General features: G+C 42.5%; 1 protein-coding gene across 1 annotated transcript in view; it reads right to left on the bottom strand.

Annotated features, from left to right (window-relative positions):
- LOC112247792 (histone deacetylase complex subunit SAP130-like) overlaps positions 1–24831 on the bottom strand; it is a 51413-nt gene extending 26582 nt beyond the window's left edge. The window contains 12 exon segments of the mRNA XM_042322615.1: positions 1444–1809; positions 3814–3918; positions 7461–7557; positions 9673–9820; positions 12555–12664; positions 12928–13049; positions 13295–13394; positions 13795–13989; positions 14923–15081; positions 15828–15967; positions 19298–19402; positions 24735–24831. Coding sequence (XP_042178549.1) covers positions 1444–1809; positions 3814–3918; positions 7461–7557; positions 9673–9820; positions 12555–12664; positions 12928–13049; positions 13295–13394; positions 13795–13989; positions 14923–15081; positions 15828–15967; positions 19298–19391 — 1636 coding nt within the window. The 5' untranslated portion in view covers positions 19392–19402; positions 24735–24831.
- Between the last annotated feature and the right edge of the window lie 481 nt (positions 24832–25312).

The following is a 25312-nucleotide window of genomic DNA, read 5'->3' as shown; positions in this document are numbered from 1 at the left end:
GGAGGCAGGTAGCCTAGTGGTTAGAGTGTAGAGGAGGCAGGTAGCCTAGTGGTTAGAGTGTAGAGGAGGCAGGTAGCCTAGTGGTTAGAGTGTAGAGGAGGCAGGTAGCCTAGTTGTTAGAGTGTAGAGGCGGCAGAGTAGCCTAGTGGTTAGAGTGGAGGGGTGGCAGGTAGCCTAGTGGTTAGAGTGTAGAGGTGGCAGGTAGCCTAGTGGTTAGAGTGGAGGGGTGGCAGGTAGCCTAGTGGTTAGAGTGGAGGGGTGGCAGGTAGCCTAGTGGTTAGAGTGGAGGGGTGGCAGGGTAGCCTAGTGGTTAGAGTGTAGAGGCGGCAGGGTAGCCTAGTGGTTAGAGTGTAGAGGTGGCAGGTAGCCTAGTGGTTAGAGTGGAGGGTGGCAGGTAGCCTAGTGGTTAGAGTGGAGGGGTGGCAGGGTAGCCTAGTGGTTAGAGTGTAGAGGCGGCAGGGTAGCCTAGTGGTTAGAGTGTAGAGGTGGCAGGTAGCCTAGTGGTTAGAGTGTAGAGGTGGCAGGTAGCCTAGTGGTTAGAGTGTAGAGGTGGCAGGGTAGCCTAGTGGTTAGAGTGTAGAGGTGGCAGGTAGCCTAGTGGTTAGAGTGTAGAGGTGGCAGGGTAGCCTAGTGGTTAGAGTGTAGAGGTGGCAGGGTAGCCTAGTGGTTAGAGTGGAGGGGTGGCAGGTAGCCTAGTGGTTAGAGTGGAGGGGTGGCAGGTAGCCTAGTGGTTAGAGTGTAGAGGTGGCAGGGTAGCCTAGTGGTTAGAGTGTAGAGGCGGCAGGTAGCCTAGTGGTTAGAGTGTAGAGGTGGCAGGTAGCCTAGTGGTTAGAGTGTAGAGGTGGCAGGTAGCCTAGTGGTTAGAGTGTAGGGACGGCAGGTAGCCTAGTGGTTAGAGTGTAGAGGCGGCAGTGTAGCCTAGTGGTTAGAGTGTAGGGGTGGCAGAGTAGCCTAGTGGTTAGAGTGTAGAGGTGGCAGAGTAGCCTAGTTGTTAGAGTGTAGAGGCGGCAGAGTAGCCTAGTGGTTAGAGTGTAGGGGTGGCAGAGTAGCCTAGTGGTTAGAGTGTAGGGGCGGCAGGTAGCCTAGTGGTTAGAGTGGAGGGGCGGCAGAGTAGCCTAGTGGTTAGAGCGTTGGACTAGTACCCGGAAGGTTGCAAGTTCAAACCCCCGAGCTGACAAGGTACAAATCTGTTGTTCATCCTTATGTGTGAGGGTGTCTACTACTACTATCAAACATGTATCAGTCGTCCTGCAGCAGGGCCGTCCTTATGTGTGAGGCTGCGTGTGCATGATAGTGATATAAAATATATGTCATAGTTTCCCTTTTCATCATCACAATCTTACTCTTTGTGTATTGGGCAACATATTCCCGAGTCAATTCAATAGATATATTTTTTTGTTGTACCCAAGAATACATACAGTATATGTATGTTAAGGTATTCACCTGGGTACTGTCTGATGGTGGACACGGAGCTGGTGATGGGGGTGTAGGTGTGTGTCCGGGGGTAAGGTGAAGAGGAAAAAGTAGGCAGGAAGTACTGGAAGTGCACTGGTACAGGCGGCCTGTCACTCCTGGCCTCGATGGTGACAGGGTTAGGAGAGGAGCGGTTGCCAGAGATGGAGATCAAGTTGGTCCTCTCTACAGGATAGTCTGATTGGACACGGGGGGAGGTGTGAGCTATGGGCTGGTAGTCTGATTGGACATGGGGGGAGGTGTGGGCTATAGGCTGGATCAGGTTGGTCCTCTCTCCAAGGTAGTCTGACTGGACACGGGGGGAGGTGTGGGCTATGGGCTGAGGTACCACTTTAGCTGTTGGTACAACACAGGAAGGGGGAAATATGATACAACAGAATACACGTCAGCTGTTGGTACAACAGAATACAGACAGAAACTCTTTAAAGGACATCCAAATATAAAATAAATAATAGCCCACTAGTGGGTTTGAATGTGTCTGAGTATTTTGTGCACTAGCTTTCAATGAATCTGAGTATTAAATCAAAAGTTGCTTAGGAGCTAGTAGCAGAGCTGACATATCTGTCATGTCTTAGGAGCTAGTAGCAGAGCTGACATATCTGTCTTGTCTTAGGAGCTAGTAGCAGAGCTGACATATCTGTCTTGTCTTAGGAGCTAGTAGCAGAGCTGACATATCTGTCATGTCTTAGGAGCTAGTAGCAGAGCTGACATATCTGTCTTGTCTTAGGAGCTAGTAGCAGAGCTGACATATCTGTCTTGTCTTAGGAGCTAGTAGCAGAGCTGACATATCTGTCTTGTCTTAGGAGCTAGTAGCAGAGCTGACATATCTGTCTTGTCTTAGGAGCTAGTAGCAGAGCTGACATATCTGTCATGTCTTAGGAGCTAGTAGCAGAGCTGACATATCTGTCATGTCTTAGGAGCTAGTAGCAGAGCTGACATATCTGTCATGTCTTAGGAGCTAGTAGCAGAGCTGACATATCTGTCTTGTCTTAGGAGCTAGTAGCAGAGCTGTCATATCTGTCATGTCTTAGGAGCTAGTAGCAGAGCTGTCATATCTGTCATGTCTTAGGAGCTAGTAGCAGAGCTGACATATCTGTCATGTCTTAGGAGCTAGTAGCAGAGCTGTCATATCTGTCTTGTCTTAGGAGCTAGTAGCAGAGCTGACATATCTGTCATGTCTTAGGAGCTAGTAGCAGAGCTGTCATATCTTAGGAGCTAGTAGCAGAGCTGACATATCTGTCATGTCTTAGGAGCTAGTAGCAGAGCTGACATATCTGTCATGTCTTAGGAGCTAGTAGCAGAGCTGACATATCTGTCATGTCTTAGGAGCTAGTAGCAGAGCTGACATATCTGTCATGTCTTAGGAGCTAGTAGCAGAGCTGTCATATCTGTCATGTCTTAGGAGCTAGTAGCAGAGTTGACATATCTGTCATGTCTTAGGAGCTAGTAGCAGAGCTGACATATCTGTCATGTCTTAGGAGCTAGTAGCAGAGCTGACATATCTGTCATGTCTTAGGAGCTAGTAGCAGAGCTGTCATATCTGTCATGTCTTAGGAGCTAGTAGCAGAGCTGACATATCTGTCATGTCTTAGGAGCTAGTAGCAGAGCTGACATATCTGTCATGTCTTAGGAGCTAGTAGCAGAGCTGTCATATCTGTCATGTCTTAGGAGCTAGTAGCAGAGAGTCATGTCTTAGGAGCTAGTAGCAGAGCTGTCATATCTGTCATGTCTTAGGAGCTAGTAGCAGAGCTGTCATATCTGTCATGTCTTAGGAGCTAGTAGCAGAGCTGTCATATCTGTCATGTCTTAGGAGCTAGTAGCAGAGCTGTCATATCTGTCATGTCTTAGGAGCTAGTAGCAGAGCTGTCATATCTGTCATGTCTTAGGAGCTAGTAGCAGAGCTGTCATATCTGTCATGTCTTAGGAGCTAGTAGCAGAGCTGTCATATCTGTCATGTCTTAGAGCTAGTAGCAGAGCATATCTGTCATGTCTTAGAGCTAGTAGCAGAGCTGTCATATCTGTCATGTCTTAGGAGCTAGTAGCAGAGCTGTCATATCTGTCATGTCATATCTGTCATGTCTTAGGAGCTAGTAGCAGAGCTGACATATCTGTCATGTCTTAGGAGCTAGTAGCAGAGCTGACATATCTGTCTTGTCTTAGGAGCTAGTAGCAGAGCTGACATATCTGTCATGTCTTAGGAGCTAGTAGCTGAGCTGACATATCTGTCATGTCTTAGGAGCTAGTAGCAGAGCTGACATATCTGTCATGTCTTAGGAGCTAGTAGCAGAGCTGTCATATCTGTTGGCACCATCTTACTTACTTATACAGGCTGTTACTCACCAACTGGGATGGTAGAGGTGGTCAGTGCTGTGGTGTGGGAGGAGTGTGTGGGCATCGTCATGGTGACGATAGTACTGCTGGTCATCTGGGTGTGTGGCGCAGTGCCTGAAAGAGGATCATGGGACAGAGGTTCACGGGACAGAGAATGCCATTTGTTTCAATGAGGAATCGTTAAAAGGGCGACTGCACTTCCTGATTTGGCCTTGTTTTTAGATTTGGTTCGTTAAGAAATGTTAGCGGTCCATTCAAACGTGAGTTGGTTTCGGGCGGTGGTTTGATGTGGGTCTCGTGTGTTCGCAGATGGTAAGAGTTAGCCAAACGATTTAGCAAAATAGTGTACGGCCGTGGCAAAAGTGGTTGAACTTTGGATAGCTCATCTCCGGGGCTAATTAGGGACCATTAAATCAAATCAAATCAAATGGTGATTTGAAACAGGTGTAGACCTTACAGTGAAATGCTTACATACAAGCCCTTTAACCAACAATGTAGGTAAAAAAAATATATTTAAAAAAATTCAACAAATAAATAAAAGTAACAAATAATTAAAGATAATAAATTACAATGTAAATGAGACAATATTTTCAAAATGTGTATAGAATTTATAGTTGGTTTGAGGCAGTGTTTCCGCCGTAGTCATTTACATGTGGCGCTGCGCCGTGGCTAAATTATTGCCGACCACGCCCTAAAATATGGGACATAAAATATATATACAAAATCGGACGATGCGCACTTTGAAGATTCTAGAACAGTCCACGTTAACGTTTCCTCTGCAAACAAAATGAGTTATGAACAGAAAAATCAGACTACCCCATTATAGAATAGTCAATCTATTTACCTAGTCCTGTAATGGTGTTATTATAGACAATAGATGATCTATTTACCTAGTCCTGTAATGGTGTTATTATAGACAATAGATGATCTATTTACCTAGTCCTGTAATGGTGTTATTATAGACAATAGATGATCTATTTACCTAGTCCTGTAATGGTGTTATTATAGACAATAGATGATCTATTTACCTAGTCCTGTAATGGTGTTATTAAACTAAACCAGACAATAGATTATCTATTTACCTAGTCCTGTAATGGTGTTATTATAGACAATAGATGATCTATTTACCTAGTCCTGTAATGGTGTTATTATAGACAATAGATGATCTATTTACCTAGTCCTATAATGGTGTTATTATAGACAATAGTCAATCTATTTACCTAGTCCTGTAATGGTGTTATTATAGACAATAGATTATCTATTTACCTAGTCCTATAATGGTGTTATTATAGACAATAGTCAATCTATTTACCTAGTCCTGTAATGGTGTTATTATAGACAATAGATGATCTATTTACCTAGTCCTATAATGGTGTTATTATAGACAATAGATTATCTATTTACCTAGTCCTGTAATGGTGTTATTATAGACAATAGTCAATCTATTTACCTAGTCATGTTATTAAACTAAACCAGACAATAGATTATCTATTTACCTAGTCCTGTAATGGTGTTATTATAGACAATAGTCAATCTATTTACCTAGTCCTGTAATGGTGTTATTAAACTAAACTAGACAATAGTCAATCTATTTACCTAGTCCTGTAATGGTGTTATTATAGACAATAGTCAATCTATTTACCTAGTCCTGTAATGGTGTTATTATAGACAATAGATTATCTATTTACCTAGTCATGTTATTAAACTAAACCAGACAATAGATGATCTATTTACCTAGTCATGTTATTAAACTAAACCAGACAATAGTTGATCTATTTACCTAGTCGGCTTGTTGTTGTGTGTCCTATGCCAGATAAATATTCCTCTGGAAGCGCATTCAAGTTACGAGTGCCATAGGGAGGGAAACATGCATTCTGACAATCGGAGGGAAAAAAACAGACGTTTTAATGGCCTTGTTAGAAAGAGAGAGGAACTTTCCATTCCTACTCATTTCTCAACTCCTAAAATACGTGAACTGTACCAGTTCTTAGCAGCAGCATGCTTAAACACGTTTGGAATGAGTGCAAAAGGGGAGAGTGGGGCTAAACGTAACATGGGTCAACTGGAGGGTAACTTGGGGGAAAGACGCCACCCAACCTCAAAATAATTTTGGGGGTTAGTGACTTAAATTGTGATGAGACAGATTACATTTTTAGTTGAGCAAGTTTAGTGGCAACCAGGGAAAGTATTGGATGGGGGGGGGCATGAAGGGGTGTCTGTGAGAAGTACAGGCAGGGGGCGGTTTACCCCAGGTTACCCTAACATGTAGGCCTACATTATATTTACTGTGTTTATGCACGTTTTTTGGTACATAAAATGTATCAATAGGATGCCAACTAGTTTAAAATATCACATTTGGGATCTAGATAATGATAATGATTAGGCCAATAGTGTAAATGCAGATAGACAACCACATGCTTAAGCCCATTTATTTATAGCCATTAGCGATAATGCTATTTTCTAATAGCATATATTATAATACGGGCCATGCATAGGCTATATGCATGGTCCAATATGTTAAAATGATTTAAACCATTAGCCCATGTAATTGGGCTGATTACGGGAAGGTAGAAATGATATTTTATATGGTTTCAGCATTATTTTTTTTATTTTTTATTTTGGAGTAGAATGACCTTTTAAAATGTTTGAGTCACCCAGATAACATGAACTATGACAAAATGTGTAGAATTGTAGGAAATTTGCTTTAAAACCGCTAAATATTAGTCACTGCGGCTAACAGGAGTGCCTCTAAAATCTTTGGACGGTGACAACACAAATTTGATCCAGAAAAAACCCTGGTCAAATCTTGTACAAGTACCTGACAAAATAAAGGAAACACAGACATAAAAGTGTCTTAAATCGGGCGTTGGTCCAGCACGAGCTGGAGTTGCCCACCCCTGGTTTACATAGGTGTCATGCTCATCCAACCATTCACTGACCACTCATGTGGTTTGGGGATAGCCATGGTAGCTAAAATAATGGCCTGTCCAGCATTTTATACATGCCCCTAAGCATGATGGGACGTTCTTTGCTTAATTAACTCAGGAACTACACCTGTGTGTAAGCATCTGCTTTCAATATACTTTGTAAGCATAATTTACTTTCCATTATTTCTGGCAGTTACCTTTACACTGTAATTTACTGATGGTCCCTAACTAGACCCATAGGGATATCCAAAGTGAACCCAATTTCACCACGGGCATTACGCATGCAGCTGCACTCCGACTTGATAATTACTGATGCTGTGGGCAGGATTGAAACAAACCCAACTTTAAATTTACGTTGTGACGTAGTCACGACCTCAAACCTCACACACACACACACACAAAAAGAAAGATGTTATGGACGAGACCGACTTCATGACCAAAATTATCCCATTTCCACTTTGTAGTCAATTTCGACAGTAGAATAAATGTTTCGGACTCATATTGATGCCACATAGGCCGTTTTCTAAATGAAGTCGATTTTACGGGGGATGTCGGTCTTTAAAAACGTCCATGTTATTTGTCTTATTCATTATGATCGAAACAGGATAAACTGATCCGATATCAAGCACTCTTTGTAAATATGAGTCCTAGAATGGTGACCTCGTAGAATAACATATTAAAATGAATCACTAAAATGTAATTGAATAGGATCTGTGTGGGTGGTGTTACCTGTAGTGGTGGTGCCTGGGCCAGTAGTGGTGGTGGTGGTTAGAATAGGTGCCACCGTTGCAGCAGCAACCGGAGTCCCAGAACAGAAGATGGATTTCTGGAATAGAAGGAATTGTATTTTCTTCTATTTTTCCTGTCAAAGTGTCACCAGAAAAACCTGACTTGAGGAGAACAACCATAGAACATCTTACCCTCCCCTCCATATGTATTTGGACAGCGAAGCTATATATTTTTTTGGCCATATACAGTACTCCACCATTTTGGATTTGAGATCAAATATTCAATTTTTTAAATTTGTAAAAAAAAAATTAAACCTTTATTTAACTAGGCAAGTCAGTTAAGAACAAATTCTTATTTTCAATGACGGCCTAGGAACAGTGGGTTAATTGCCTGTTCAGGGGCATAACAACAGATTTGTACCTTGTAAGCTCAGGGATATGAACTTGCAACCTTCCGGTTACTAGTCCAACGCTCTAACCACTAGGCTACCCTGCTGCCCCGACAGAATGTCACCTTTTATTTGAGGGTATTTTCATACATATCTGTTTTACTGTTTAGAAATGAAAACCCGAAATCATATATAAAACACAAACACACACACAGTACCAGTCAAAAGTTTGGACACCTCTACTCGTTAAAGGGTTTTTCTTTATTTTTACTATTTTCTACATTGTAGAATAATAGTGAAGACATCAACACTATGAAATAACACATATGGAATCATGTAGTAACCCAAAAAAGTTTTATCAACAAAGGTGCAGTAAATTGCTGATTTCTGAGGCTGGTAACTCTAATGAACTTCTCCTTTGCAGCAGAGGGAACTCTGGGACTTCCTTTCCTGTGGTGGTCCTCATGAGAGCCAGTTTCATCATAGAGCTTGATGGTTTTTGCGACTACACTTGAAGTAACTTTAAAAGTTCTTGACATTTTTGCAGATTGACTGACCTTCATGTGTCAAAGAGACTGTTGTTTCTTTTTGCTTATGTGAGCTGTTCTTGCCATAATATGGACTTGGTAGTTTACCAAATAGGGCTGTCCTCTGTATACCACCCCTACCTTGTCACATCACAACTGATTGGCTCAAACACATTTTGAAGGAAAGAAATTCCACAAATTCACTTTTAACAAGGCACACCTGTTAATTGAAATGCATTCCAGGTGACTACCTCATGAAGCTGGTTGAGAGAATGCCAAGAGTGTGCAACGCTGTAATCAAGGCAACGGGTGGCTACTTTGAAGAATCTCAAATATAAAATATATTTTGATGTGTTTTAACACTTTGTTGGTTACTACATGACTCCATATGTGTTGCTTCATAGTTTTGATGTCTTTACTGTTATTCTACAATGTACAAAATAGCAAATAAAGAAAAACCCTTGAATGAGTAGGTGTGTTCAAACTTTTGACTGGTACTGTATGTGAGAATGCTGCTCATTGACTACAGCTCAGCATTCAACACAATAGTGCCCACAAAGCTCACGGGGGCCCCTCAGGGGTGTGTACTTAGTCCCCTCCTGTACTCCCTGTTCACCCACAATTGCGTGGCCAAGCACGTCTCCAACACCATCATTAAGTTTGCTGACGACACAACGGTGGTAGGCCTGATCACCGACAATGATGAGACAGCCTATAGGGAGCAAGACAAAAGAGCTGATCGCGGACTACAGGAAAAGGAGGGCCGAACACGCCCCCATTCTCATCTACGGGGCTGTAGTGGAGCAGGTCGAGAGTTAAGTTCCTTTGTGTCCACATCACCAACAAACTATCATGTCCCAAACACACCAAACCAGTCGTAATAAGGGCACAACAACACCTATTGCCCCTCAGGAGACGGAAAAGATTTGGCATGTGTCCCCAGATCCTCAAAAAGTTATACGTAAGGGACAAATCAAGTCTGCAATTTCTAAGTGGAAATTACTAACTTCAGAAGCCTTTTTAAACCTCAAATACACTGTTAAAGATTTCCTGCAAGTTAAAGATTTCCTGCAACAGGGAGATCAAATTAAGATCCTACATAGGTACGTCTTCAAATGGGGAACTAGATATACAAAGTGCTTTCATTTATAAACAGTAAAACAGAGATGTATATGAAAATACCCTCAAATAAAAAGGTGACATTCTATACTGTTGCCTGATACTAAACATTTGATCTCAAATCCAAAATGCTGGAGTATAGCGCCAAAGGTAAATATTTATCGTCAAAGGTTCTGACCTGTGTCATGGTGTGGGGGGGCTGGGGTTTCTGCCCCCCTATAGCAGGGTGGGAGGGCAGGGTGATGCGAGTGGCTGTGTCCCTGGTCCCCTGGGGACGTTGGATACTGATGGTGGCAGGAGGAGGGTGGATGGTCAGCCCTGGATGTCTGGAGGAGGTAACACAAGAAGACATCATCAACCCACCATCCCTTTTAATGTGACATCAACCCACCATCCCTTTTAATGTGACATCATCAACCCACCATCCCTTTTAATGTGACATCCTCAACCCACCCTCCCTTTTAATGTGACATCATCAACCCACCGTCCCTTTTAATGTGACATCATCAACCCACCATCCCTTTTAATGTGACATCATCAACCCACCGTCCCTTTTAATGTGACATCCTCAACCCACCGTCCCTTTTAATGTGACATCATCAACCCACCGTCCCTTTTAATGTGACATCATCAACCCACCGTCCCTTTTAATGTGACATCATCAACCCACCAAGCCTTTTAATGTGACATCATCAACCCACCAAGCCTTTTAATGTGACATCATCAACCCACCAAGCCTATTAATGTGACATCATCAACCCACCAAGCCTTTTAATGTGACATCATCAACCCACCAAGCCTATTAATGTGACATCATCAACCCACCAAGCCTTTTAATGTGACATCATCAACCCACCAAGCCTTTAATGTGACATCATCAACCCACCAAGCCTTTTAATGTGACATCATCAACCCACCAAGCCTTTTAATGTGACATCATCAACCCACCATCCCTTTTAATGTGACATCATCAACCCCGTCCCCATCCAACCCACCGTCCCTTTTAATGTGACATCATCAACCCACCATCCCTTTTAATGTGACATCATCAACCCACCGTCCCTTTTAATGTGACATCATCAACCCACCATCCCTTTTAATGTGACATCATCAACCCACCGTCCCTTTTAATGTGACATCATCAACCCACCCTCCCTTTTAATGTGAAAGCTCTGGTGGGTATTGTTTCAATACATGGTCAATACATTTCAAATTTGAATTCTAAATCTTGTGGGCACAAACACACGTTGTCATTTACACAAGTGGTTAAAGGTAAGTCCTATGGTTTATTTTCTCATTTATACAGGGGGTTTTAATTTGGGAGCACTGTGCAAAAAAACTAAAACCATATATTTGTTTTCTTTCTGTACCGTTGTTTCCCCGAGCGCAGATTCGTTAGCGTCATGCTTGTACCATTACTACGGAGCAAACTGCTTGTTTTCCGAACCCAAACAGTTCAAAAGATCGGACACATATTACCGACACAATCTTTTTCTCCTCCTGTCATAAACCATGTCGCGGGCCGTTCTAAAACTACTCGCTGGCTGCATTTGTTTTACACCGTGTTCCAGTCATGTTACCTCATTAGCTAGCTAGCTAAATTCCTGATAACTTTACCAGTACACATCCAAACATCAGTCATGTTACCTCATTAGCTAGCTAGCTAACTAACAACCTGGTAACTGTACCAGTACATCCAAACATCAGTCATGTTACCTCATTAGCTAGCTAACAACCTGGTAACTGTACCAGTACATCCAAACATCAGTCATGTTACCTCATTAGCTAGCTAGCTAACAACCTGGTAACTTTACCAGTACATCCAAACATCAGTCATGTTACCTCATTAGCTAGCTAGCTAACTAACAACCTGGTAACTGTACCAGTACATCCAAACATCAGTCATGTTACCTCATTAGCTAGCTAGCTAACAACCTGGTAACTGTACCAGTACATCCAAACATCCAGTACATTAGCCAAACATCAGTCATGTTCCAAACATCTCATTAGCATTAGCCAGCTAGCTAACAACCTGGTAACTTACCAGTACATCCAAACATCAGTCATGTTACCTCATTAGCTAGCTAGCTAACTAACAACCTGGTAACTTTACCAGTACATCCAAACATCAGTCATGTTACCTCATTAGCTAGCTAGCTAACAACCTGGTAACTTTACCAGTACATCCAAACATCAGTCATGTTACCTCATTAACAAGTAACTTTACCAGTACATCCAAACATCAGTCATGTTACCTCATTAACTAACAACCTGGTAACTTTACCAGTACATCCAAACATCAGTCATGTTACCTCATTAGCTAGCTAGCTAACAACCTGGTAACTTTACCAGTACATCCAAACATCAGTCATGTTACCTCATTAGCTAGCTAGCTAACAACCTGGTAACTTTACCAGTACAGCCAAACATCAGTCATGTTACCTCATTAGCTAGCTAGCTAAATTCCTGGTAACTTTACCAGTACATCCAAACATCAGTCATGTTACCTCATTAGCTAGCTAGCTAACAACCTGGTAACTTTACCAGTACAGCCAAACATCAGTCATGTTACCTCATTAGCTAGCTAGCTAACAACCTGGTAACTTTACCAGTACAGCCAAACATCAGTCATGTTACCTCATTAGCTAGCTAGCTAAATTCCTGGTAACTTTACCAGTACATCCAAACATCTGGGGACACAGAAAGAAAGGGGATATCTTCTTCAGGAAGTCAATGATCACAGCAATGAATGAATGACAGATCTCTTGCATGTCGTCATCACAGTTTAGCTTTTTATAATAAACAAATGTATTTAAAGGGTTACATATTAGTTTCTAGAGCACAACATGTGCTTCAGAAGTAGCTGGGAATCATTTAGGCTATATCGCAATCTTATTTTCTGGTAGTCCAAACTTTTTAAAGTTGGGAGCGCAAGTGCTACCAATGAACATTTTTAATTTAGAGCCCTGACAATGAGTTCATCTGACTCTGGATAAGTACATAAAGGGCCAAAATCTCACACTATCCCTTTAATGCTAGTCTAGCTACTGGGCCACTTACCCATGCAGCACCTCTGCAGACTGGGTGAACGTTGGGTTGATGACAGGGGACTGGTTCCGGGTGGCTGATATGGGGACCACTGCTGTAGAGCTGGTGACAGGGGAACGGGACTGAGGACGAAGAGAGGGAGACAATCACACTATGTTTCCTTACAAGACTGACTGAACTGTCAACACAAACAATCATGAACGCAGGAGTTATCTTTGTTACAATGAAGTAAGTCAACCCCCCCCGGGGGGGTGGGGGGCAGTCATTTCCTGCACTACAAATGAGGAAAAACAATGGTGTGTAAGTCAACATTTGATCTGTAAACCCTTCACAAGCCTCCCACCATAATAATGCAATTGAGCCGTAATAACGCTGGGGTAAGCACCTGGATAGACTGGTGGTTGACGTGATGTACAGTGTGCTGAATGGGGCCTGCACTGGCCCCTGATGCTGGTCTGAGAACAGCAGGCCCTTTACAGCTGGACATCACTGCTGCAGCCACCGCCCCTGGAAGACAGACAGCACAATATAGACGAGGGAACATAATACAGAACGAAAGGCAGGAGGGTAAGAGCGCCCTCTAGAGGTCGAGCCAGAGAAGTGCGACACGCGAGAAAAATAGAATGTGAAACGTTTCCTCTCCGGCCAGTAATATCGGGTTAGGGTAAATGGGAAGTGAATGTTTGATGTTTGAAACGGGTGGGTGTTAGGCCTCCAATCAAAACGCTGGGTTATGGAGATGTAGTACGTACCTCTTGGTAGGTGAGAGGTGAATGTGTGTTGAGGAACAGAAGGAGACCTAATTATCTGGATATTAGCTGGCACGAGGTGATGCCGATTACTGGAGTGGCCCTGAAATAAGAATAGGTCAAAAACATCAGTCCCTAATAAAAGGTTTTCCTGGATGCAGATTAAGTCTAATCCTGGATTAAAAACACATTTTCAACAGAGATAATCTACTGATGTAGTTTTGATCCCGGACTAGGGCTTAATCTGTGTCCAGGAAACTGCCCCCTTATTGGCTCATTCATTAAAGTTATTAAAAAGCAATGATCACAAACAAGAGCCAATAAGAATGTGATGATCACAAACAAGAGCCAATAAGAATGTAATGATCACAAACAAGAGCCAATAAGAATGTAATGATCACAAACAAGAGCCAATAAGAATGTAATGATCACAAACAAGAGCCAATAAGAATGTGATGATCACAAACAAGAGCCAATAAGAATGTAACAGGCTATGTAGTCACCTGTTGTCCACTGATGGTTGCCACTGGGATGGAGGAGGTGGGAGCGATGTGGCTCTCCAGGGTGACAGTGATGTGGCCAAGCAGGGCAGGCTGCACCTTGGGAGGCAGAGGGAGAGGGATGTGACCCCCCTGGCCCTGGCTGGAGGCTGGAGCTGGGGCGATGAGACGACTGGGTAGCAGCGATTTCAGGGCAGCCTGAAGAAGGGAGGAAAAAAAAAACACCACAGAAAATATAGATTTGTTTCTATGATATTTGCTGTCCTAACACACATAGATTTGATTTAAGCTAGTGATAACATTGACTATAAATCTTTTTTTGATTCTATATTTTAGGATACTTTTGGGGGTATCAACTTTTCCTCCTTGACTGAGTGAGTTCTCTATCAGATGATGGCAGGGGAAGAAGGGATGTGTTCATGCTGTCGTGTATAGTTGGCTATACACCACAAACAGATCTGGGATCAGGCTAGAGAAGAGAGGGGGGAAATGGGGTGTTCTAATTACCACCCTATTACCTTTATAGATAAAAACAGATCTGGGATCAGGCTAGAGAAGAGAGGGGGGAAAATGGGGTGTTCTAATTACCACCCTAATACCTTTATAGATAAAACAGATCTGGGATCAGGCTCGGGAAGAGAGGGGGAAAATCAAATCAAATGTTATTTGTCACATACACATGGTTAGCAGATGTTAATGCGAGTGTAGCGAAATGCTTGTGCTTCTAGTTCCGATAACGCAGTAATAACCAACGAGTAATCTAACCTAACAATTCCACAACTACTACCTTATACGCACAAGTGTAAAGGGATAAAGAATATGTACATAAAGATATATGAATGAGTGATGGTACAGAACGGCATAGGCAAGATGCAGTAGATGGTATCGAGTACAGTATATACATATGAGATGAGTATGTAAACCAAGTGGCATAGTTTAAAGTGGCTAGTGATACATGTATTACATAAGGATGCAGTAGATGATATAGAGTACAGTATATACATATGAGATGAGTAATGTAGGGTATGTAAACAAAGTGTGCTTCTTTCAACTAGAGCCCTGGTCAAAAGTAGTGAACTAAATAGCAAAAAAAAAGTGCAATTTGGAGAAACAGCCATGGAGAGGTCTTACCTTAATTTGCCCGTCGACGAGGGCAGCAGGCTGGGCCTGCAGTAGTTGGACAGGAGGGTTGAAGACGGTGACAGGTTGACCAGGTGTACCTGCCTTGTTGGGCACCTGCTGGGACAGAGCTGGGACCAGGGACTGCAGGCTGTGGGTCTGAACCGGGACCTGAGGAGGGATGATGAGATAAGATTTTGACTTTGTAAGACATATCAGGGGTGGATTCTGGGAACGGATTAAAGCCTAGTCTTGGACTAAAGAGTTTGATGGAGATTCAGGACACAGAACATTAGCCAATAAAAAGCCTACAATCAATGAGAAAATAGAGAAAGTGCAGTTAATGATATCTGTACATTATAGGTTGCATCCCAAATGGAGCCATCAAATACATGTCCACTATCAACTAGACCTGGGGTACTCAACTCTTACCCTACGAGGTAAGGAGCCATCCTATCCCCTACAGCAAGGGTACTCAACTCTTACCCTACGAGGTAAGGAGCCATCCTATCCCCTACAGCAAGGGTACTCAACTCTTACCCTACGAGGTAAGGAGCCATCCTATCCCCTACAGCAAGGGTACTCAACTCTTACCCTACGAGGTAAGGAGCCATCCTATCCCCTACAGCAAGGGTACTCAACTCTTACCCTACCAGGTAAGGAGCCATCCTATCCCCTACAGCAAGGGTACTCAACTCTTACCCTACGAGGTAAGGAGCCATCCTATCCCCTACAGCAAGGGTACTCAACTCTTACCCTACGAGGTCCGGAGCTTGTCTGTTCTACCGGATAATTAATTGCACCCACCTGGTGTTCCAGGTCTAAAATCAGTCCTTGATTAGAGGGAAACTATGAAAAAACATAGTTGGAACTGGCTTCAAGGTCCAGAGTTTGAGGGAACTAGAGTATCCACTAACCTGGGGGTAGGGTCTGACCACTCCAGTCTCCTGCTTGTCTTCTCTGAACAACAGGGCTTCTTCTCCTCCCCTGCTGCTGGCTGGATGGTCCTTTGGACCATGGTGGTCCACATCACCACTACTGTCCTCACCTGGTCCTGCTAGGGAACCATTAAAAAGCCTGCAGTGTGAGTTTTAATAAACATCATAACATACAATTGGAGAGAATTTACCAGAAACTCTGGAGGACTGTTGAAATGTGTTCAGTTCCAAATGGCACCTTATTCACTATGTAGTACTACTCCTTTTGGGACGACAAAACCGAAAATTACCGACACCGCCTTCCACTTATATTGTTCATTTTCAGTGATTTTGCTACACAACGTTCCTGTAGATTGTTCTAGAGCCATTATTTGGTTGACGGTAATAGACTATACAGTATGTTGATTCCTACTATGAACAGACAGTGCCTTCAGAAAGTATTCATACCCCCTTGACTTAACGCATTTAAGTTGTGTTACAGTCTGAATTCAAACTGGATTAAATATATACATTCCCCCCCCCCCTCACCCCTTGCTACACACAATACCCCACAATGACAAAGTGTATTTTTTTTACATTTCCAAATGTATTGAAAATTAAATACAGAAAAATCGTATTTACATCAGTATTCAACACCCCTAAGTCAATACATGTTATTACCTTTGGTCAGCGACTACAGCTGTGAGTCTGTATGGGTACGTCTCTACGAGCTTTGCACACCTGGATTGTACATTATTATTTTAAAATTTCTTCAAGCTCTGTCAAGTTAGTTGATCTTTGCTAGACACCCATTTTCAAGTCTTGCCATAGATCTGAGACGATTTAAATCAGAACTGCAACTCGGCCATTTAGGAAGATTCAATAACTAGCAGGGTTGGACAGTATCCAGAATTTACAGTATTACCAGTTTAGTACACAAGGGGGCGCCAAATAAATAACATTTCCATATGGAGGCTGCTAGCTAAACATGCCATTAAGCTCAAATGAAAATAAACCAATTGCAAAGACAGGTAATGCAGCTCATGAAGTTATACATATATACAGTACCAGTCAAAAGTTTGGACACCTCTACTCATTCAAGGGTTTCTTTATTTTTACTATTTTCTACATTGTCGAATAATAATGAAGACAATAAAACTATGAAATAACCGATATGGACTCATGTAGCAACCAAAAAAAACGTTTTCAACAAGTCAAAATATATTTATATTTGAGATTCTTCAAAAGTAGCCACCCTTTGCCTTGATGACAGCTTTGCACACTCTTGGCATTCTCTCAACCAACTTCATGAGGTAGTCACCTGGAATGCATTTCAATTAACAGGTGTGCCTTGTTAGAAGTTAATTTGTGGAATTTCTTTCCTTCTTAATGTGTTTGAGCCAATCAGTTGTGTTGTGACAAGGTAGGGGTGGTATACAGAAGATAGACCTATTTGGTAAAAGACCAAATCCATATTATGGCAAGAACAGCTAAAATAAGCAAAGAGAAATGACAGTCCATCATTACTTTAAGACTTGAAGGTCAGTCAATACGGAACATTTCAAGAATTTTTAAAGTTTATTCAAGTGCAGTCGCAAAAACCATCAAGCTCTATGATGAAACTGGCTCTCATGAGGACCGCCACAGGAAAGGAAGACCCAGAGTTCCCTCTGCTGCAAAGGATAAGATCATCAGAGTTAACTAACTACACCTCAAATTGCAGCCCAAATAAATGATTCACAGAGTTCAAGTAACAGACACATCTCAAACATCAACTGTTCAGAGGAGACTGTGTGAATCAGGCCTTCATTGTCCAATTGCTGCAAAGAAACCACTACTAAAGGACACCAATAAGAAGAAGAGACTTACTTGGGCCAAGAAACACAAACAATGGACATCAGACCAGTGGAAATCTGTCCTTTGGTCTGATGAGTCCAAATTTAAGATTTTTGGTTCCAACCGTCGTGTCTTTGTGAGACGCAGAGTAGGTGAACGGATGATCTCCGCATGTGTGGTTGCCACTGTGAAGCATGGAGGAGGAGGTGTGATGGTGCTTTGCTGGTGACACTGTCAGTGATTTATTTAGAATTCAAGGCACACTTAACCAGCATGGCTACCAGAGCATTCTGCAGTGATACGCCATCCTATCTGGTTTGCACTTAGTGGGAATATAATTTGTTTTTCAACAGGACAATGACCAATACACCTCCAGGCTGTGTAAGGGCTATTTGACCAAGAAGGAGAGTGATGGTGCTGCAACAGATGACCTGGACTCCACAATCACCCGACCTCAGCCCAATTAGGATGGTTTGGGATGAGTCGGACAGCAGAGTGAAGGAAAAGCAGCCAGCAAGTGCTCAGCATTTGTGGGAACTCCTTCAAGACTGTTGGAAAAGCATTCCAGGTGAAGCTGGTTGAGAGAATGCCCAGCATTTGCAAAGCTATGATCAAGGCAAAGGATGGTTACTTTTGAAGAATCTAAAATATATGATTTGTTTAACACTTTTTTGGTTACTATACTACATGATTCCATATGTGTTATTTCATAGTTGTGATGTCTTCACTATTATTCTACAATGTAGAAAATAGTAAAAATAAAGAAAAACCCTTGAATGGTGTCTCCAAACTTTTGACTGGTACTGTGTGTGTGTGTGTGTATATATATATATATATATATATACATACACACACACATGTATTTATTTTAATGAATATTAACTAATTAAATTAATTCTGGCCAATGGATCCGTAGAATAAGTTCAGAGGGTGTAATACCATACAATGTAACATTCATTTACATTATTAATTTACATTACTCATTTACATTATTAACTTACATTACATTTACATTATTTATTAACATTATTAACTAACATTCCTTTACATTATTAATTTACACTAACATTATTAATTTACATTAAATTTACATTATTCATTTACATTAACATTATTAATTTACATTAAATTTACATTATTCATTTACATTACAGTTTAGCCATTTATCAGACACCCTTATCCAGAGCTTCTTGCAGTTAGTTGGTGCATTCATCTTAAGATAGCTAGGTGAGACAACCACATACTGGGAAACCTAGGCCTGGGAGACTCACAGGGATATTGGTATCCACAGTACTGGAAAATCTCTAACCTGTCTCTGCCACATGGACATTGTTTTTGTAGAATTGCAGGAAATTCGCTTGAAAACTGCTAAATGTTTATCTCCGATGCCAAGAGGTGGGCCTTTAAAATGTTTCTTCCCACACTCCAAGACTTGGTTTGTCTGGCCGTCGTAAAACTCCTTGTAAGCTATTTATTTGATATATTACCTTACTTGAGTTGTGTTCTGATTATGAGGGGGTCCCTGATGAATTTAGTATCACAAAAGGGGACCCTGGCCCCAAAAAGTTTGAGAACCCCTGATATAGGGAATAGTATGCCATTAGGAACACGCAATATTCAATATAAATGTTAACCTGGCTGTTTGGATGACTGATTGATGGAGACCGGCTTTCCACCAGGATTACTCTGAGCAGGCATTCCAGCTGTAGAAAATGGCTGAGAACTCATCTTTCACTATCCTAGAAGGGAGAAGGATTGAACAACCATTATATAAAAAATAAAAAAATGTTAAAATAGATCACACGCCTCTTTCTCAATTCATTTTTTCTCCTTATCTGATCAAATGTATTGGCGGATAAGGTCCAAATTCCCTCCCCTCAATGGGTTTTGAGAAGAGATGGCATGAGGAATCCACATGACAGTCAACACAAATTTCATGACTCTCATATTTTGTTTTTAAACATTATTTAACTAGGCAAGTCAGTTCCAAATAAATTCTTATTTACAATGACAGTCTAGGAACAGTGGGTTAACTGCCTTGTTCAGGGGCATAAACAACAGATGTTTACCTTGTCAACTCGGGGATTCGATCTAGCAACCTTTCGGTTACTAGTCCAACACTCTAACCACTAGGCTACCTGCCACCCTGTCACAGCCCTGGGGAGTAAAGATGAACGGAGACAAATCCCATTCTAGCAGCTCTAGCAAGACTCACTAGCCTCGGTACCCTGTCTTTCATTCACACAGAGCCAGCTACCTTTGTGTGAAATGGAAAGGCGCTTAAGCTGAAGTATTTTTTACATATCAACGCTCTGTCTGCGATCAATGAATGTCCCGAGAGATTTAGGAAATTCAGACGTTATGAAAAAAATAATGGGGTGGCACATTCTAGCTAGCTAGTTACTTTACCAGAAGATACCCACCCTACCCATTACGCTTGTTTACAACGAGCTGCATTGGGGTGGGAACGCAATCATGGATGGTTACATTAAGACAGCGCGGAGCCGGTGCGAGATATGGGTCGGAAAACATATCTCAATGCAGGGGTGGGAGTATCCTTTGATCATGACTCTCAGTTCGGGCTGGGCGGTATACCGAATTTGACAATATAACAGTATTGATGCACGGACCGGATTGGGTTTTTACTTTACCTTCTATAACAGTATTTTAAATGTTTGGTTTGTTAAATGTGATACACTGTGTGTAATGTCAATTTCAATAGTTTATTTTTTCTTATACTTCCCTATGAGTCATCTCGCTCAACTCTCTCGCTCTCCATGCCGCTTTCCACACAGACCTAGCCCCACCCCCTGCTTTCCACACAGACCTAGCCCCACCCCCTGCTTTCCACACAGACCTAGCCCCTCCCCCTGCTTTCCACACAGACCTAGCCCCCCCCCCTGCTTTCCAGACACAGACCCCCTAGCACCCAGCCCCACCCCCTGCTTTCCACACAGACCTAGCCCCACCCCCTGCTTTCCACACAGACCTAGCCCCACCCCCTGCTTTCCACACAGACCTAGCCCCACCCCCTGCTTTCCACACAGACCTAGCCCCACCCCCTGCTTTCCACACAGACCTAGCCCCACCCCCTGCTTTCCACACAGACCTAGCCCCACCCCCTGCTTTCCACACAGACCTAGCCCCACCCCTGCTTTCCACACAGACCTAGCCCCACCCCCTGCTTTCCACACAGACCTAGCCCCACCCCTGATTTCCACACAGACCTAGCCCCACCCCCTGATTTCCACACAGACCTAACCCCACCCAGACACTCAAGGAGCGCATTTATTCTCGCTTGACTACGAGGCACTTGTGTTCAGTCTGCATGGTCAATGCAGCACATGAAACGAGGCAATCATTTGAGAAACCAAGGCTATCGAGTCTGCCGATGAGGATGTGGTGATTGACAGAGTCGAAAGCCTTGGCCAGGTCAATGAATACGGCTGCACAGTACTGTTCCTTATCGCTGGCGGTTAAGATATCGTTTAGGACCTTGAGCGTGGCTGAGGTGCACCTATGACCAGCTCTGAAACCAGATTGCATAGCGGAGAAGGTATGGTGGGATTCGAAATGGTCGGTAATCTGTTTGTTGACTTGGCTTTCGAAGACTTTAGAAAAGGCAGGGTAGGATAGATATAGGTCAGTAGCAGTTTGGGTCAAGAGGGGGATGACCGCAGCTGCTTTCCAATCTTTGGGAATCTCAGATGACACGAAAGAGAGGCTAGTAATAGGGGTGGCAACAATTTCGGCAGATCATTTTAGAAAGAAAAGGTCCAGATTGTCTAGCCCGGCTGATTTGTAGGGGTCCAGATTTTGCAGCTCTTTCAGAACATCAGCTGAATGGATTTGGGAGAAGGAGAAATGGGGAAGGCTTGGGCGAGTTGCTGTGGGGGGTGCAGTGCTGTTGACCGGGGTAGGGGTAGCCAGGTGGAAAGCATGGCCAGCCGTAGAAAAATGCTTGTTGAAATTCTCAATTATAGTGGATTTATCGGTGGTGACAGTGTTTCCTAGCCTCAGTGCTGTGGGCAGCTGGGAGGAGGTGTTCTTATTCTCCATGGACTTTACAGTGTCCCAGAACATTTTTGAGTTTGTGTTGCAGGAAGCAAATTTCTGCTTGAAAAAAAAGCCTTGGCTTTTCTAACTGCCTGTGTATATTGGTTTCTAGCTTCCCTGAACAGCTGCATATCACGGGGGCTGTTCGATGCTAATGCAGAACGCCATAGGATGTTTTGTGTTGGTTGAGGGCAGTCAGGTCTGGAGAAAACCGAGGGATATATCTGTTCCTGGCTCTAAATTTCTTGAATGGGGCATGCTTATTTAAGATGGTGAGGAAGGCATTTAAAAAAAAAAAAGACATCCTCTACTGACGGGATGAGACCAATATCCTTCCAGGATACCCCGGCCAGGTCGATTAGAAAGGCCTGCTCGCTGAAGTGTTTCAGGGAGCGTTTGACAGTTATGAGTGGAGGTCGTTTGACCGATTTTTGATGGTCTTTCTTAGCCAGGATTCAGACACGGCTAGAACATCCAGGTTGGCAGAGTGTGCTAAAGCAGTGAATAAAACAAACGTAGGGAGGAGGATTCTAATGTTAACATGCATGAAACCAAGGCTATTACGGTTACAGAAGTCATCAAAAGAGAGCGCCTGGGGAATAGGAGTGGAGCTAGGCACTGCAGGGCCTGGATTTATGACTACGACACAGCTTCCACTTTGCTTCTTAATATAAATCCACAAGCATCCTGTAAATTACACTATTAGATTGTATTTATTATATTTGCAAAAAGCTAGTTTGTCTTTTCTAATTAGCTATCTAGCATACTCTGAACACCTGTGGTAATTAGCGTGCTCTGAACACCTGTGGTAATTAACTATCTAGCGTGCTCTGAACACCTGTGGTAATTGGCTATCTAGCATACTCTGAACACCTGTGATAATTAGCATGCTCTGAACACCTGTGGTAATTAGCATGCTCTGAACACCTGTGGTAATTAGCATGCTCTGAACACCTGTGGTAATTAGCTATCTAGCATACTCTGAACACCTGTGGTAATTGGCTATCTAGCATACTCTGAACACCTGTGGTAATTAGCTATCTAGCATACTCTGAACACCTGTGGTAATTAGCTATCTAGCATACTCTGAACACCTGTGGTAATTAGCTATCTAGCATACTCTGAACACCTGTGGTAATTAGCATGCTCTGAACACCTGTGGTAATTAGCTATCTAGCATACTCTGAACACCTGTGGTAATTAGCATGCTCTGAACACCTGTGGTAATTAGCTATCTAGCGTGCTCTGAACACCTGTGGTAATTAGTTATCTAGCGTGCTCTGAACACCTGTGGTAATTAGCTATCTAGCATACTCTGAACAACTGTGGTAATTAGCATGCTCTGAACACCTGTGGTAATTAGCTATCTAGCATACTCTGAACACCTGTGGTAATTGGCTATCTAGCATACTCTGAACACCTGTGGTAATTAGCATGCTCTGAACACCTGTGGTAATTAGCATGCTCTGAACACCTGTGGTAATTAGCATGCTCTGAACACCTGTGGTAATTAGCTATCTAGCATACTCTGAACACCTGTGGTAATTGGCTATCTAGCATACTCTGAACACCTGTGGTAATTAGCTATCTAGCATACTCTGAACACCTGTGGTAATTAGCTATCTAGCATACTCTGAACACCTGTGGTAATTAGCTATCTAGCATACTCTGAACACCTGTGGTAATTAGCATGCTCTGAACACCTGTGGTAATTAGCTATCTAGCATACTCTGAACACCTGGTAATTAGCATGCTCTGAACACCTGTGGTAATTAGCTATCTAGCGTGCTCTGAACACCTGTGGTAATTAGTTATCTAGCATGCTCTGAACACCTGTGGTAATTAGCTATCTAGCATACTCTGAACAACTGTGGTAATTAGCATGCTCTGAACACCTGTGGTAATTAGCATGCTCTGAACACCTGTGGTAATTAGCTATCTAGCATACTCTGAACACCTGTGGTAATTAGCATGCTCTGAACACCTGTGGTAATTAGCTATCTAGCATACTCTGAACAACTGTGGTAATTAGCGTGCTCTGAACACCTGTGGTAATTAACTATCTAGCGTGCTCTGAACACCTGTGGTAATTAACTATCTAGCGTGCTCTGAACACCTGTGGTAATTAGCATGCTCTGAACGCCTGTGGTAAAAAGCTGCGTACATTAAGTGTATATTTAGCATTTGTGAAATAATGTTGATGTGATATGAAAGTATCGGGCTTTACATTTCTACACTCATATTGCAATTGAGAATCGATTCACGTTTAGATATTGTATTTGGCTGCCAGAGTCATCCTACCTCTGTAAATAAGTAATTGCACTTTAAGGAGCAACGGTAACGTTAGGCTCCTTAAGAGTACATCTTGGGCTAGGATGGGCCAGTGTACTTCAAATTGTACCTTTATCCACAATGCCCGATCGAGAAGATTGAAACACTACTAGCAGTGTGGATAAAGGTCACATTTGGGGTACAGTGGCATATTGACATATCCCGTCCCTGCATTGAGCTAGGTTACCCGACCCATATCTCCCGCCAGCTCGTAATGTAACCATGGTTGCGTACCAACCCCCCCCGTGCAGCTCAGTGTAAACAAGCGTAACGCTACGGTAGGTATCTTTTAGTTGGCGGATAATGTTATGGTAAGCTAGTTACTATGAAACCCTAACTATACAGCTGTTAGGAGTAACAAGATAAATCACCGAATAGGCACTGCTCTGAAGAATGTGCCTATCTGCTTTGACAGTATCACAAGCCGATGGCAGCGACCACAGTCGAGCTTTCAAATAACACGTTTACATAACGTTAACGTTTAATTTTGATCGCATATCCAGATGGTTAACCTTACAAAATAGCTAGCTAAGGATAGCTTGCTAGCTGCAGCTATCGCTAAACAAACATTGGGTGAACTTACAATATTCATAGAATGCCAAAATAAGTTGGGAAAAGCTTTATCGACAAAAGCTTTTGACGATACATTGGCATAATTTTTTTGTTTTTAACATGCTAAAATACCGTATTCGTAGTGTTTTGTTTTCCCCAGGCATTCGTCTTTTCTTTTCAACAACATACATAACCGGAAGAACGAAGGGAAGCTCACAATTATTTTATTTTTTTCGTCCAATCATCGGAGGGAATTGTGTAAACTCTTTGACAAATCACAAACGGGTGGGATGGAGTCAATCGTTTCTGCGTAACGATTGGCTGGAATGGCATAACTATTCCCGCGCTGAGAATGTTTTATAGACGTTTAATAAACAGGGTAGTTTGGATACTGGTTACTGATTGGCTAAAACAGCATTTTTTTTGTTTGCCGTGCGTACGTGATACCGTATACCATGACGTTTAAGCCTGTTCACGTTGATAAAATGGCTACGTCAACAATAGTGCAAATTGCCGATGTACAAAATAAGCATTTAGATTTGAAACAAACAAAGTGGACACTTAGCTGATTTACTGACTGGTGTGTAGAAAAAGGGAATATATATTGTGAGTTTGGGAATATAAAAAAATGAAACTGAACATTATTCTACGGGATTTGTATTTGTTCAGTGAGAAACATGAATGCCTAAGAATATGGGATTTAGCAGCTA

Source organism: Oncorhynchus tshawytscha, linkage group LG05, assembly GCF_018296145.1.
Source record: "Oncorhynchus tshawytscha isolate Ot180627B linkage group LG05, Otsh_v2.0, whole genome shotgun sequence".
NCBI classification, from domain to species: Eukaryota; Metazoa; Chordata; class Actinopteri; order Salmoniformes; family Salmonidae; genus Oncorhynchus; species Oncorhynchus tshawytscha.
Note: the sequence above shows the minus strand (reverse complement) of the source record. Positions and strands in the feature narration are given on the sequence as shown.